Source organism: Phalacrocorax aristotelis, chromosome 5 (assembly GCF_949628215.1).
Source record: "Phalacrocorax aristotelis chromosome 5, bGulAri2.1, whole genome shotgun sequence".
Classification (NCBI taxonomy): Eukaryota; Metazoa; Chordata; class Aves; order Suliformes; family Phalacrocoracidae; genus Phalacrocorax; species Phalacrocorax aristotelis.
Genome location: NC_134280.1, coordinates 42,288,458 through 42,305,636, shown reverse-complemented (window position 1 = coordinate 42,305,636; position 17,179 = coordinate 42,288,458). Strand labels below are relative to the sequence as shown.

Here is a 17,179-nt window from a genome sequence, read left to right as displayed (position 1 = left end):
ACAGTCTCATGGAAAGGTATGTTTAGATTTAAGCTGTGCAATAGAGTAACTAATGAGAAATATAGGAAATTTATAGCACTTGATGATTGATTGGATAAGTACCTAGACATTAATTGAAATCTGAGGAGTCCCAGCTGTCTTTCAGTTTAAAAGAAAAAAATCTTTCTGGACAAGCAAACCTATTGCTTCATAGTATTTTGGAAGTACTTTTCATGTTTATGGAAAACATGGTGGGAATGGAAAGGTGGGAGGTTGGAAGCGGTTTTTTTATAATTTGCCAATGATTGGGTGACTAGTGTGTGTCCTCTAATCACCTGCAAAGCCTGGTTAATTTGTACCTATTGCAGTATCACTTAGCTCCTTATTTTACAGTCTCAGTGTGCCTTCAGTTGTCTTCCCTGAGACTGTCCATTTTGTCCCCAATTCAGTAGAGCAACTTGCCTGTAGTCAGAAGTTTCTGCTTATCTTTCCTGTCCCTGTTTAGCGGAGAGGCACTCAGGCCTAACTGTTGTGTGACAAATTATCTGGATAAATACTTTACATTAATCTCTCCATTAACAACGCCATTGAACCTGTCATCTCTAAAGAGATCGCACAGCTTTCTTCTGTGCTGTCATTCTGTAAATGTACCATTCTTGCCAAAGCTTAGTCTTGGGAAAATGTCTAAATTTTCCCATTACATGCTTAAAAAGTAATAAAACTAAGGCCATTAGCCTTCACTCGTCTGATCTGTATCAAGAGAAATATTCTTCAGTGCAATAAATCTGATCAAGTGTTCGACATTTATATCATTCGAATTCATTTTCTGGAAATGGACCTTTGAAGGTAAATTGCACTAAGTAGGGCAGTTTAAATTTTTAATACAATCTTATTGTAACTGTTAGCAAATGATTAAAGTGCAAAGGGGGGGCTTACATGTTTTGTGAGATTTATGTTAAATGTTACATGATGCTTCTACTCTGATGGGTTACTGCTTTTATGACAGCTGAATGCACATAAAACCCACAAAAACAAATAAAGAATTTAGTCTTTAGTAATAGAGTAGATGACTTGATATCTGCTACTGGATTTGTGGAGATCGTATTTGGAATAGGATTTATTTCACCTGCGAGTGAAGCAGCAGTCTCGGTAACAGTAAGTGTAACAATTTTTCTGATAGGAATTAGTGTGTCCAAGAGGTGGATTTTGATGGCTCGGTGGACAGCGAGTTCATCAGCTGAGGTGTTTTCATCTTATGTAGACCTTTGGTTTGTTTTGAGGAAGGTTTTTCTTTAAAGTACAAGAACATTGTTGTAGTTCTTGATTTTGATGGTGAACAACATACATAACTTAGGCTTGAGAAGTGGTGATGTGTTGGTGTATCTTCTGGATGTTGCTGTAGTGTTGTTTTTGCTTTGCACAATGTATTTGTTCTTACATTTAATTCAGTCTTATACAGGAGATTGTCACCTTGGGGTGCAGCTGCATCAGTATTGTAACAGTGAAGTTTGAGTGTCTTAAAAGTACCTTAAATTCTTTTATTTTGAAAAATTCTGCTAGGGAGGAGTAACAACTTTGTGCTGTCTCTCTAGTGCTCAAAAGCCATTGAGCTGATGCTGTCCAAAGAAGTAGCACTCTTAAAGACAGAACTGCTGATGTTTGAGGCAAGGAGACAGCAGGCTGGAAATATTCTGCATGAGAGATGATACCTAATTTCTTTTTGCTTTTCCTGAGGGGAATATTCACATCTTGAGGGATAACATCTTTATTTAAAGCGAGGGAGGTAGTATTTGTTCAAATTATATAGTGAACGTAACAGTTTTGAGGTATTCCAGGAGTCTGGTTAAAATGGACAGAGCTGTTGCGGGTTTTGCTGGTCCTCTGTACCTCTGATATGCCCAGATACTTCTAATCAAAGCATGGATGACTCCTCTATGTGTAAATCATCTGCTTTGTGTAGTCTTTGGCCTGCCATATGACTGTGTCTACCAGATGTGCAGGGAGGGCAGGGGAAGACAGAAGTAGCTCGCCATGAATTTTAATCTGCCACTACAGAACTGAAGTGTGCCTTCAGTGGTTTTATTAATCAAGCTGTAGTTTGGAGCAATATCATCATGCTTGCATCACGTATTGGTGAGGAAAGCATGATGTGGTTGGAAAACGGGATAAAAATAACAGTTTAGGAGGCAAAATGCTGGGTTTCATTAAACATATGATTACAACTTCTCTTCCTATGTGAAGTTTGGTATTAAAAACATGGAAATAAAAGAGAACCAAGTTCTTAATGACAGAGCCAACTCTATGGATTTTTATTTCAAATAGATGCTGGCTGAAAATGGACTTTGAAAAATGTTTTGAAATTGCCACAGAATACCAGTGCAGTCTTGAGTGTCCACTGGTTAAGTAGTTAACACCTAGATGTAACAGAACATAAGTGAGTCCGGATATTTAAAAGCTAAATAAAATTAGGTAGTTTTCCACAAGAACAATTAACCATTAGCAGAGCATCAGAAAGGTGGACAGCATACCTTGTGCTTGAACTGCCTGTGAACTGCATCCTGGTTTTTATCTTGTCTTCCAGCCGTATCGTACTTGTCTTGCAACTTCAGAGATTAGCATCTGTCTGCTTTCTGCCGATTCAGTCTGGAAAGGGAGTTTATGTCGAAAGCTCATGAACCGACTTGAGATGGAGCAAAACAGTAGATTGCGTCGCCCATGCTTGCAGTCATCATTGACTCTAGACTGTGCTTTATATCCTCCATGAACAGCATGCTAAACTCTGCCCTTACGGCATCCAAACTTGTCTTGCATACAAACAAGCTAGTTTTAGGACTGCTGCAATACTTCAGAATTTGAAGAGATATATATTCTATTCACAAATTACATTTTTCACTCTGCTACGCTGGGGCACAGCCCTTTTTTGGGACCAGATGTGCTGTGTGTGGACACGTAGTTCTGCAATGTCAACACATGGTTGCACCTCTGGATTCAGAGACTTTGGGTTTTCAGGAAACTATTTAAAATCATTTTGGCAGTTTTAAAAAAATCATTGATTATTCTAATGAAAGGCCTTTTTTTTGTAACAGAACCTTTTCTTCGCAAGCGACTTAACAGAAGCCTCTGAATGAGGCATAAGTAAAATTGAATTTTATTTAGTAAATTGAAAAAGTTTGCTTCTTCCTACAAGGATGGATATGTTTGATTCTCACTAGTGTAACCAGAAGCTTTCTGTCATTTTGTGTGCTATTGGGGAGCTTATTGGATGCACCGAAATCTTTAGAAAGTGTAAATACTGTCTAAGAAAACTGTAATTCAGTAGCATGCCCTACAATATAGCCTTTCCATGATGCTACTTCAAAATGTAAATGTGAAATTCCTGCCAGGTGGTAAAATTCTTAGGCATGGTATTGTTAGGTTATTTGATCCCATGTTTTGACATGATTAGTATGATTAATAACTAATTCTATGTTTTTACACAGAATTAAATAACATACAACAACACCGTGCGTAAGAATTTTATTCTTAAAGCATAGTTAAAAACCCAATTATTTCATTTACGAGCATTTTATGAAACACATCAATTTGACATAATTGTATTTGAATGTGCTGTTGTCTGGTTGTGTTCTTTTAACCTTTGTATTTAAAATCGTATCTTTGTGTGAAATAACAGGTTTTATGACTTGATTCCGTCATAGCGGAAAGATCAACAGAGTTTCATGATTTACTGCTTAGCTAAATCGTGTGCAAAAGTCTTTACCTTTGTGCCTGACACAGTGTTTGCCTTAAATCTTCCAGCTGTATGCTTCTACTTGCAACACAGTTTGAGTAGTGAAGAAAACATAGGCTTATTTTTCTAATTTCTTCAGATGCCATATTCTTCCAGATTGTCTATTGGATTTATTGGCATAATTGCTTACATAATATAGGGAGACAGTAATTTGCATCAAAGTTGGGAATAAGTGATACGCAGTGTTAATCATAGTTACCTGTGGAGGAAAAAGTATGTATTGGCATTGATTGGAGATACTTAATACTGAGTCTTATTTATAACTGTATTTTTGTGTCCAGTAAAACAAGAACAGTTGTTATTTCTGAGCGCTAGAGCTGAAATGTGTATTTCAATGAAAGCATCACAAAAAACCAAAGGTACAAGTAAGGTGTGGTTTTAAATTTATTTTGAGGAGACTTGTATTAAAACTTTTTAGAAACATTGACATTGAACTAGCCCAATGTAGCTGAACTTGATTATTAACTGTGGTGATTGCGAAACAGCATTTTTTTCTAGTATAAAATTTGTGTGTTCATACAGATGTTTCCTATTAACTTGTATTATGAAATAGCCTAATAGTTCTTGGAAACTTTCTGTACCTGAGGAGTTATAAAATTATTTTAGTAGGGTGAAAGGATTGTGCATTTTAGTAATAAGATGCGACTTCAAGCTCTTTCGAGGAGCCTGTGTAATAATAATAAAGCTACTAACTCTTCTTTGTAATGCACATTATATTCAGTGTATGTTTCCTCTGTTCATTAACTAAAGCCAGGAAGAGCTTGAACTTGCTTTGAAAGCCTGCTCTGCTACAAGTAGACTTGCTGCTGGGCAGTGTATTATCCTATCGTTCCCAGAAGAATATAAATGGTTATATCAAACAATTATGTATAGTGTAAAGTTTTAACTGTCCCACATTTGAGAAAGTGAAGACTGACTAATACAGATCAGCAAAGTATATAGCATGACTTATCCTGGTTTGTTCGTGTTTTGCAGAAGATGTATTTCTAGCTTCATAGCTGTGTAGTTGGCTGTCCAGGCAATTTTTTTCATTCCAAAATTGACATGAGTAGCCTTGACTTTGTTCCATTCTGAAGGTAACTGTTTATTACAGTCAGCATTTAAATCCCCCAATTAATAGGAGCAATGACACAATAGCTTCATTTCCAGCAAATTAATAGCCCTACAAAGTAATTGAGTCATAAATGAAGATAAATTCATTTTAATATGAGACAAAGGGAATTCAGGTAAGAATTGGATCCTATATTAAAACTTGTTGTCCTATTTTGGGAGCAGCTTTGAAGAGCTCACTGGATTAATCATAAATAAGCTTTTATCTACCTTATAGCTTTATATTAAAAGGGATACTGCAAGGAAGACAGTGTGTTGATCAGAGAAAGCAGTCTTCTCTGTCACTGTATAGTATTCATTCACAGCTTGTGAAGGATTTTGCTTCTTATTAGGAACTTACCTGTGACAACAGACATATATCAACACTTCTAAAAGGTTAATTTATTTGCATAATTTTACCTGCCTAGTGTAGGAGTGATAGCTTCTCTCCGTCTTAGAAAACTAAGTGGGTTTATTTAGCATTACCAAGTTAACACACCTTTTTGAAGGTTTTGGAAAGCAGTATCCAGTGTTACTGTTATTTCAAAAGTGATGTAGAAATTCAGTTTTTAACAATGAGAGAAGTGAGGGAAATGGAGAGTTACTGAGTCTCCAGAAATAAACCTCTGGAAGCTTAGAGCCTTTGACATTTCTTCCATGTTCTGAGAATACAGGTACAGGCTGCAGGGAGAAATTATGCTGTCATTGGCAGCAGTACATGTTTGGGAAGGGAATGCAGGAGTATTCGCTGCTTGTCTTTCTATGATGTGAAATTGTGGTTGCGATGCCTTTTTTCTTAGCCAACTGTTTTAATAGCACATCAACTTTTGATTTGCCACCTGAAATTGCTGCATTTTCTTTGGCATTGACATTGTTCAATATCATGTTTCCCGTAGTTTGTCTTTATTGAAATACCTGTTTAAATTTTTTTACTCTTTTGAACCTGCAAAGGCAGGTAGTTTCACATAGCAGAAATAGAATAACAGCACTTAAAACACATACAGTGGTTTAAACATCTACCTGCTTACCTTATTCTCACTGGGGAAGAGGCACATCTCATGTGAAATACACTGTTTCCTTGGTAACCGGAAGGCTGGGTTGAGATGCTTTTTTTCTAGATTGCGCATAGGTGCTTGAGAAGTACAGGGAAATAATACAAAAGTGAAGGCTATGTGGTTAATATGACTACCCTGCGCTTCGACGTGTGTTTTAGTCTGTGTTTTAGTCAAGTAGTAAAAATGCAGGTATCATGTAGGTATGTAATCAAATTGTTTTAGGAAGTAAAGATTTGTTAACCAAACACTTTGTCCTGTAAAACTTTCTAATGCTTTTGGTGCTTTGCACTATAGGTCAGATAGTTTGAGTCTTTTCTTGCTGTGCAGGCTCAGAGGCAAGTACCAGCGTGCTTAATTTTCCCACCCTTGTTGGTCACGCTATAATGTGAAATAGAGGTTATCCCAGCAAGCAACACTATAGTCTGTTAGAGCATTAAGCAGGTTTGTGTTCAGTGAAAAATAATGACTCACCTCTATGGGTATGGATTTACAGCGCACACTTTCTACAGGGAAAAACAGCTTAAGAAATTTCTGGCTGTATGTTGTGCTTTAGCTGTGCTCATACTGGCTGATTGTTGGACCAAGGCTTAAACTAGATCACTGAAAACTCCTGGGTCAAAAAGTTCTTAAGCTGATTTTCCTGCTAGAAGTGGCATCTCGTGCAACAACATGCTATGTTGTGTACTGATTTTGTGCATTTGCTTGCCTTGGTTTATATACAACGTGCTTGCACACAGGAATACCGTGTTAAATTGCTGATAATGTTGCATGGGACAGACTAATGATTGTTGGAAAGAACTGAAACAGGTAAGAATTCTGAGGCTGAGACTTAGGGGTTTTCTATAGGTAGACATTAAAGGAGATGTCCCTTGGCAGAGGTGTCCCCCTCAGCAGGACAGGGAGGTGTGTTTGTTACAGTAGAGAGCGGTGCTGTCGTTACGCTGCTGTGCTGAACGCAGGCACCTGAATCTTCTCTTGCCTGTAATGGTGAGTCAGTCTATACATGCAGCAAGAAGTGAATTCATTTTTTAAATTTATTTTTAAATTTTTTAAAAGTCTGTAGTTATTGAAAATATTGAATTTGTATTGGCAGCACATTCAGGACGCGTGCAAATATGTACTGGCTTCCCCCACACACACCCAGAAAGTAACTTGAGAAATTGCTGCATCCAAGCCCCATTGGATACTATAGGAGTCCAGTACTCATTCCTGTATTATAGCTGGCACATGGTATGCCAAGCTCTCCTTTTAAAGGGAGAAGTATAAAAGTTGTTTAGTGTAAAAAAAATTGATTGAATTTAAAATAACAGACACAATGGCCTTAATAGTGGATACTTACATTAATGTTTCCCATTTGAAAGCATTTGTGGTTAGTGCTTGCTCTTATAGTTATTACTGCTTCGCCTGTAATATGTAATTCTGGAATAAATGTATTTTTACTGAATGCTTACTTATTGTAAACACAGAATATTAAGCTAAAATTCAGCTGCCATAAAAGTGTAAGTTGCTATATATCTTAACATCCCACAGTATGTTTTCCTTAGGCAGGGCTTTTGACATGAAACAAGTAAATGGTCATCCACGGGGCTTATGGGCAGAAGCAAATTTTTTTTTTTCATCTGATGAAACGTGATTTTGTTGGTGTATCAGTTATACTAGTTATGCTTCTTCCGCTTTCCCTCTCCTGCTCCCTGCCACGTTCTCTTTAGGTTATTGGGATTTTTTAGGAACCAGGACGTATGCAGGAGTTAGTTAAGGCATACCTTAACTATGGCACATATGGTATTTGTTCCACGATTTTAATGTTTTTTTGCCTGGAGTTGCTAGCTGGGATATTCTCTGCTGTATTAGTTTCTCTGTTCTGTAGGAATTACAGTAGTAGAGAATGCTGACCACTACTGAAACTGTGAAATACTTTTCAGAAGCAAGGATTAGTCCGTGGAAATGTTAGTTTATCAACAAGAACAAGGCTGTCACAAGAAAAGTTTGAAGCGTCGAACATGGGAGGAGGGTGTTCTCTCCTGCGCGTTTTTCTGACCCACTTGCAGAGGCCCTTTAGCTGCTGGATGTGCAGACACAGTGCTGCAACGTGCCCAAATAGCTGCAACCTCAGGATGATGTGTCCTCTGACAAAGCCAGATACCCAGCTGGGGAGGGAGCAAGTGGCGAGCATGTGGGCTGCAGAAGGGATGCTAGCGGTTGCAGGGTCAAGCTGGTTGTCCTCACGCTTTGTGTTCAAAAATGGAGGATTACAGATTTTGTGATGGTTCTGAAGCTCTTTCCTTCCCTTGCAATTTCAAGCACTAAGCAAATATTTTGACCTTGTTTTCATGTAAAATTATTTTTCACAATTTTTATCAATTAAACAGAGAATCAGGTTTCCTATGTAAGCTTTGTGATGAAATGTTAGTTTTCTCACACTTAAATATCACCACTGCCTTTGTGAGAGTGTGAGAGTGCCTTTGCCTACAGTGAGAGCATGCCCTTTTCAAAGATGCAGTATACCGCATATATTGTTTAGCCTTCCTTACAAATCATCGTCTTATCAAGCATCTTGTTTAGCACCAGTTGCAGTGAGGTTAATATTCCATGCTTTCTGTACACAGAGATGTCTTGATGGTCTGTAAAAGCAGTCAAATCAGTAGTTTTCATGAATGTTTGCAAAAAGAATTAAGATTTGTTGAAGTTGAAAAAGCCAACATTCATTTTCAGAGGTCAGGCTGTTCCTGTTCGCAAGAGCATATGGGTTTCGTTTAAAACTAATTATTCACCTTTTACAAATGGCTAGTGGGTGATGTGAATTGAACAGAGACTTTCTGTAAGATATGATGTTGTTTGTTGCTAAAAATGATCGGGGCGGGCCACGTGGTTTTAAGATGAAAAGTAATCTCTGTGTAAACTTTCATATTATTTCCCCCCCCCAGCAGTTAAAATAAATATTCTTGAGCATTTGTTCCTTCTGCTGTTTCTTCAGTCAGCCATGAGCGTTCTGACATCAGCTAAAAGCTGTTCTGTCTGTCGATAAGTGGAAGAAAATTAACTGCACAATTCTTGCATTCCCATCTTTTGCACTAAGTAGCAGGTTTTAACTGAACCTGGTGTTTACTCGTTGTCGGACACCCAGCGGAGATTAATGGTCTTATACATGCTTTTGAGAAACCAATTTTGATTTAAATTAGTGGTAACATGAGAAGACTGTTTGCATCTCCTAAATACGCAATGGCATTGTACCGGTGATCAGTGAGAAGAGAAATAATGCCAGATGTTGCAGGTATTGTATGACTGCAGTCTTCCCTTTTATTATTTCAAGTGTTCCTTGGTAAGAAGCAATGTAAAGGACACAGCAGTAACTCTGTTCACTGCCTTTTGGGGAAAGAGAGCAGTGATCAGATTGTTGATACCTCTGGACGTTTTCCAGGACCCATCTTAAAACTGGGCAGAGATCCTCTCTTGGGCTAGATGAAGTTTCCCCAAACACATCTATTGTGCAATGCAGAGGCACCTTTGTGTTTTCAGTTTTAAGAGGTGTGGAGCTAGATGAGACAGTCTTACCTTGTGTCTTGAACTTCTTGTAAGGAGTATTTTCCCCCCAGGTCTCTGCCTTTCTTGTCCTTATACTTGAATGAAGCTGTGCTAATGAGATTTTAGAGACCCAGCTGCCCCTGCCAAAGCAGCCTCACACTGCACGAGAAGTTGACATGTGAACAGCCTTTTGAACCAAGGAAAGACAACTCTGTCAGAGCAGTTACTCTGGCAACAGTATTTCTAATGGTGATTAGCTCCGAAATGGAGCACAAAGAGGAGTTGGTTCATTATGGAGGCGCAGCTCTGGGTTTCGGGGAGAGGAGGTGACCTCCTATTCCTCCTGCGAGTGAATTTAGTCTTCTGATAGTCAACCCCATGCCTTGAGAGCAGAATAGGAGAGCTTTGCTTAGCAAAAATTAGTGTATGGGTACCTTTTTTTTCTACGTGCAAATGCAAAAGATTGTGGTTTGCAATGCAGATCTGCTGAGCTGGAGTGCTGAAACCTTGCTTTACAGCTTGGGGACTGCTAGACCACCAAGCTTTCCTGGTTAGTGGTACGGTCCTTCCAATAAATGATCCAGCAAGCAGTTAGCAGGAGCTGCTTACAAATGAGTAGTTTGACTAACAGAAAGTAGCATTTGAGATGAAAGTGGCAGGGGGTGAGAAGGTTAATTTTGTTTTGGTGAGCTAGGTCAGGCATGGAAGAGGTGGCATTCAATGCAAGAGCTTTCTTTCCGAAGTTGGACATTTTATTCATCTTGCAGACCAGGATTTTCACGTGCTTTTCATTAAGAAGGCCTTAAAGCAAAATATAAATTCTAGTCGTTCTGGCTTGTGAAATTAAGTTAAATGTGTAAGAAATAAGTATCAGTCTTCCTCAAAGACGAGATATTTGCTAAATATCAATTCTCCTGGTTTACAGCTCTAAATATCCTTGGCATATCCCTGTTTATTTGCAGAAGAGTTCTTGACTTCGCAAATAAATTTTATTTAGCTTTTCATACTCCAGATAAATGGCTTACAATAAAAACCTCTCTGAAATTCATAGCTTAATTGAGTATATAAAAGTAGAGAGAATGCAATTGATTTTTAAAAATAGTTGAAATGCTTGTCACTATCTTGATTATTTTTTATATCTGCCACATAGATTAAGTCAGCATTCATCTGTTTTAGAAACATATCTTAGCAAGTATATTTACATTCATTTCAGAAGCACTGTATCATCTTTGGGGTGAGATAGAACCTGAAAGCTCTGGGGCAAAACAATTTCTGCTTTCCTGAATTCTCTGTTCACTTTATAGAAAAACGTTTGTTTTATTGTATATCTTCCTCTGGACTGACACTTCAATTACAGGCACTTCAATATTAATCTGAAGATTTTGACTCTGAGTAGCCTTAAATTAGTTAATGAAGTATACTAGTTGGCTTTCATTTACAGCAAAAAGATGTTTACATACATTCACAACTTGCGTAAGGCATTGCTGAAGAGCAATATTTATTGCTGTATGTTTTTCTGTAGAGGTCCCACCAAGCCACTCAGCTGCCTAAACTGTGGTGGTGGTGGTACTGCCTTTTGGCGGCGGGGGGGGGGGCGGATCATGCTTTTGGATCTATTTTGATGCACTCTGACAAAGTTGCTCATAAATCCAGTGTGAACTTGTATATAGTTGTAGCTGCGGAAACAAAATGTGTTGGTTTAAGGATTTTTCCTACTGCTGCTAAGCAGCTAACGAGTGATCGCTTTGAGTCCTAACAAAGATGTAATAACAGAAAGGGGATTTGGGCTGAACAAGCAACATAGCATGGCTGTTCTCTGGGTCTGGTGTTAGTTCTTATAATTATGGTGTATTTCTCTCTTGCTACACAACCATTTAACTGTGGTTTTTTTCCTCCCTAACTACTGTGTCTGAAGATGTCAGCAGCAGGAGTTAGCAGATCTGTGGGGTTTTGAGTGCCAGCCATTTTAAGTTTTGTGTATTTCAGGGCTTTCTTCTCTGGAATAGAAGATGTAGAAAATGTGAATTTGTAGCAGCACTGCTGAGGAGATATGTGCTGAACCCCTTTTATTGACTTCTGATGGGCAAGATTTAGGTTTCATCTCTTCTCTCAAGGTAGCTTTAGAAAGAGCACAGTAGGTCTTTTGACAGTCCGGCGATTGCCCCACAGATGATCAGTCATGTCTTTCATATGTTGCAAACTTTGAAAGGTCAGGGTACTCCTTTAGGTACTTCTGAAGCTCATATCACCATCATATCCAAGGGCAAGTAGCCCTGAGCACTTGAATATTGAATGCAATCTAATTATGGAGTGACGGCTACATGACTGCAATGAAAGAAGCAAAACTGTTTGGTGTCTCAAAGGAGAGAGAGTTGCCTAATGAAGAGAGGGGAGAGGCAGGAGGAATCGTGCTCTGGCGGGGGATATTAGACATGTTGCCGAAATGGAGGGGGAATTGGGAAGGTTTGGCAGCTCAGAAGGGGATTTCCATTAGGGGGCACATCATTTTTTTTCTAATGGAGGGAAGAACTAAGAAATTTGAGGCTAAGAATGGTCTATTCTAGAATTTGTAGCACAATTTTAAGTAGGTAACATTAGATCTTCTGCTGCAATTTTACCATTTTTAGAGTGCACAGGATAAATTGCTCTTTGTGCTGCTCTGCGTAAGGTTTCATTTCCAGCTGCTTTGTGGATTACTCTTCACATTTCCAGACTAACAATTTGTACTTTTTTTGCTTTTAAAAAATTTATTTATTTTATTGGTGTCTGCTTTTGTAGCACTTAGCTAGCTTTCAGATCGTGCATTTGAGTAGCTGAGTTCAGACTGTCTTGGGTTTATTTTTCCCTTGTGCCTGCATAGAGCGATAATTCGGCAAGACTGCATTACGTATGTTAATGTGATGCTACAAACACACCTATATTCAGGTTGGAAGAAAGAGGTAAATATTTTCCTTGACTAATTACCTCTCCCATGTGAGTGTGGAAGCTTTTGCTGAGAAGGTAGTTTTCATTCATGTGTGGTTTTAATTCAGTTTTGGTCTTAATTTAGCTCTTTACCGCATATGATGAAGACAAATCCATGTGCATATATTAAAATCTGACCTTCGGTTTGCTCTCTGCATTCACTAATGTGTTTTAAAATATTTTAATATATGGCTTTCCAGGCTCCAGATCAATAAACCAATGGGTCTGAAATGACAGAGTGCTACGATATTCCTCTGTAATTTAAACATGATTAGCTGATGAAGGTTATGATCAATATGCCAGTGGAAGATAAATTAATTGATATCATCCTTTCAGGATGATAAGAGGCCTATTGGAGGTGGGATGTAACTAATGAAGCTGCTGCTTCTTCATATATATGAGCCATTTTTTATACAATGTATTTTCACTAAATCATACTTATGCCATCATTCATTTACATGAAAAACATAAGCCATGGACCAGTTTGTTATTAAAATTGCATTCATTTGAGAAGAAATTGTATGCTTACACTGCTAAACAATATCTCTGCCTGTGTTATAATGTATTGATAAAAAATAATTGTGGAATTTACATAAATACCTTTTTGTATTTTTCTGAACAAGGCTGATTGAATCCTGTAAATTACAAGTTTCTGTGTGACTTTTTAAGTAGATGCCAATAATTGTTGACATTCTGCCTCACTTAACCCATTTTGATGGAGATGGTGAAAGCTGACTACAGGCTCCATTGCACAAGTTTCATAACGTGCTTCACTTCATGAAGACTGCTGCATGCAAAGAAGCTAAATTTAGTTAGCAGTATTTTTGATTAGCCACTACACTAGTCTTTGCTTCTGAAGACTGAAATTTTGTTTACTTTTTAATTTGTGACCGAAAAGGTAGGCAACAACTGTAGTGTAAAGGATTTTATTTTTAAGTATTTATGACCTAAAAAGAGCTCTTTCCAAAGGCCTTAGCCAAATGAACTGAAATTCCAGTGTATCACAGAACAAACTTCTGAAATAGTTTGACTTTTTTAAATTGAAAAATTATAGGAGAGCTGTGGAAGTTGCTGCATTTCAGATCAGCGCTGTTTCCATTTTTTATTATGAGTCTGCTAAGCTGTATATAGCGATGTTAGTGACTCTCATCCCTGTATCTGTTTGATAAATGCGGCTTTTCTTTATATGTTGAAGAAAATTTTTTCATAAATTGCAAAATAATTTTGGCGTTTTTTCAGCTGTGCTAGTGCTGCTAAGTGATAAAAGCTAAACTAGAAATCACGATATAGCTTCTTTCCATAATGAATTTGAATGGGATGTGATGTGATGTGTGCCCCGCTAATCCATGTATTCTGTGACCAGGACCCTTTATCAGTTTTATTATTCCCATTTTTTTTTTTCAAGTTCTTTAAACTTGTGGTTTCCAAAACTGATTGTCCTGATGCAGTGGCTCATAATTAAGAAAAGTCCTCCCTGTTCCTCAGCAGCAGAGAGTACATGCCATCTTGTAAACTAAACCTGCTTGGAGCAGGAGTGATAGCTTTCCTAATGAACCTTCACTCTTTGATGTAGGACACCTTCCAGGATCATACTAGTAAATAGCACTGTGATACACTTGAACTCGATTGTTAAGTGTTGCTTGTATTTACCTTCTGTCTGCAAGGAGAATATCCCGAAGAAGAATGGAAAATGTCTACTGCCATAAGCTTTGTCAGTGTGATATTATAAGCATGTAGTGGACTTGTTATAGCATTCCTAGTATTGCTTTTTGTAACTTGCACACCTGCCTTTTCCCCTTCTGCTTGGATGTTACTCTGTCTGGTACTCAGCTAGTCAAGTGAGGGTCTGGGGCAATTTCATCCATGTGGAAAACAGAGCTGGAGTCTCACACGTCACATAATGTGGAATGCCAGCATCTGTCATCATAATTAGGTGTATTACAATCAATTTTTGGATCAAGCCTTGGCTATGGAAAACCTTGTTTTGTGTATTCTGTGGATTTTTGACATACCATATTTTACAGTGTGTTCAGTAGCTTACCTGTCTGTATGTTTTATTTTTCTTTAGTTGCTCAGAAGATCGTTGCAACAAGGAAGAAACAGCAGCTCTCAATTGGACCCTGCAAATCTCTACCAAACTCTCCAAGCCACTCATCTGTGTGTTCCGCCCAGGTTTCTGCCGTACATATCAGCCAGGTACAGACTGTAATGACTACCTGCTTGAAAAAGGAGCTGATGGGTTGCTTTTCATCTAATGTATTTAATGCTAGTGCTCTATTTGCTGCTTGATAGGTAGTTGACATTTTTTTTGAAAGGTATCAGTGATCTGTAGTTTGAAGCAATACTTTTTTAATTGGCTTGACTTTGTTTCAAGAAACTGCTGCAGTAAAATAGTTTGGCTTGAAAGCCATCTTTGATCATACTGATTTATGCCCAGCAGCCTGCTGTTCCGAGTAGATCCGTTGTTACAATGGCAGGATTTGCTGTACTGTGTTTTAAAATTACCTCACTATGTTTTTGGTTATTGTTCTCATTCAGTTGTGTGCTGAGAGATAAGAGCTGGGGTATCTCAGTGGTTAGCGTGCTAGAATTTTACATTGGTGAGCACTGTGCGCAGTTGTAATTGCCTGTCTCTGTTATGCTCAATTGAAATGATTCCCCCTTAATGACATAGCGATAAATTTTGCTATTCACTTCTAGATACTATATAAAAACAAAACAAAATGCCACCTTAATGTATAGCAGGAAAGTCTGGTGGCCTTGGTGGTAGTTCTGGAAACATATGGCTAATACCAAGATTTTCTAACTTGCACAATTTTTACCCGCATACGTTCATACGCTTTCCTGTATTTCTCTTGTGATACTCTTTCTCAGTATTTTTGTTTTCTAATGTCAATGATAAGCTCTGTGTACATTCACAGTTAGGATATATATGAGCTCTATTATTCAGATCCAAGACCTTTGCAGCCAGTCAGATTGTGTTCCTGCTGTGTGTGCTGTCACTCTCAGCAGATGGATGTACAGGGCCATCATTTTGACCCTTACAGTCTGTGGCCAGAGCTGTGGCCTGGTTTCCTGATTGCTGCTATAGCAGTCTGAAATGTCTGATATCCACCAGCTCTCCTGGCATGTTTTTTTAGTCTAAACTCAGTAATACGCTAATAATATCTTCTAAGGTTATGTTGTAGTCTTGAGCCACCCGTGTGAAGTTCTGTTTTATCTATGGACCTTTCTCCCACACTGAGAGTGTCTGCTTTCTGGCAAAAAGCAGTATAGTGAAAAAGTGTTCTATCTTTGGGGAAAAGATTTTGTTGTCTTCCCCCCCACCCCACCCCCACCTTTAATTTGACATGTTACTGTCTTCTGAAAGCACTCTGTTTAGATTTATACCACAGGATGAAGGCTCTGGTTGTTCTGTGGTCATAGTGACCGGTCTCCTTCTGTGCCCTAGTGGAAACTTGCATTACTGAGTTAACTCTAAAGATGCAGGTGTCATTTTGGTCTTAGAGTTCTTTGCTGTAAGATGTTCTGCCTTGAGCGGAGTCCAGATACCGACCTCAGGCTGTAACTCTCGCTTCTGCTGATTACACCAAAAGAAAATGCTGAAGTTCAGAACCCCCTTTCTAAAGCAGATGCTAAGGTGCATGACCCTTCTGAAGAGCCCTGGCGTCTTCTGATGAAGTACAAGTTCCTCATGTGGAAGATGTTCTCCCCTTTTCTGTCACATGTGACGTTGACCAAGTTTCCGCAGCCACCTTCACTGACCTCTCTCTAACCCTCTGTGTGAAACGCTCCTCTGTGTGAATTTCCTCCAGGCAGTTGTGTATGCTCATACTTTTAGACCAAGGGGAACTATTCTGCCTGTAGGGGCTATGTGAGGCCCATCCTATACAGTGGTGAAAGAGGAAACACGTTGTCACAGAAATGTGGAGAACCAATGGCACTGTTTCCAGTACTGACCTTACTCTTGGATCCAAAAATGACCTAGCTTACTCAGTCTGCTGATGACTATAGTTTTTCAAGACTTTCTGAGGAGAATAGATGATGTTTATACAACCCATTCTTAGCCAGCTGCATCTCTATGTTCTGCATTGTCTTAAAGCCGTTGCGGTCCCCCTTCTTGTTAATGAAGTTTGTTTGATGAACATCATCAACTATCTAGGTTCTCACTGGTTTCCTACACAAAACAAGTTTAGAAGCCAACAGCAAATACCAAATTCTAGACAAGTACTTCACCTATGCAGCAAACTTCATGCCAGTGGTAAGGACTGTTTGGGAAAATGAAGACAAGGTAGCAAGGTAACAATCTGTTTCAATAAAAATTAAATAATGTTCCTTACTGCCTTTACCAGCTGGCATAATTATCCAATGGGGCAATTGCAACACTAGTCAAAGATGTCTGTCTTCTGAGACTGATGTCATGCCTAAAAGTATAGGCCATAAATCTGTTTCATGTCTTATTGCCTTTGTGCTACTCTTAAAGGCAGTATGACCGTGTTTAATGAAAGGAAGTTGAATCCTTATCCTAGACTTAAAAGAACTTTGCAACTCCAATTCCAAGTTTAAGATGATCTGGGGGAAGATTTACCATCTCTGATCTTGGTTGGAAGACTGGCTGGTGTCTTGCCCTTTATAACATCTCTTTTGACGTAATGATGTTTCACTGAAGATTTCCTCCATGAATCAAAAATGTTAGGGTTACAGTGCCCTGCCACTTGCATTCTCCACAGGAGTGGAGGCCTTCAGCAGTAGTGGTTACACAGACCACTTCAGATAAAGTGAT

General features: G+C 38.6%; 1 protein-coding gene across 5 annotated transcripts in view; it reads left to right on the top strand.

Moving 5' to 3' along the window:
• Positions 1–17,179, top strand: part of AGAP1 (ArfGAP with GTPase domain, ankyrin repeat and PH domain 1) — a 394,362-nt gene that overhangs the window by 181,300 nt on the left and 195,883 nt on the right. For all 5 annotated transcript variants that reach the window (XM_075094139.1, XM_075094138.1, XM_075094136.1 and 2 more), the window contains exon 7: positions 14,465–14,592. In XM_075094139.1, the coding sequence (XP_074950240.1) occupies positions 14,465–14,592 (128 nt within the window). The remainder of the gene's footprint in view (positions 1–14,464; positions 14,593–17,179) is intronic.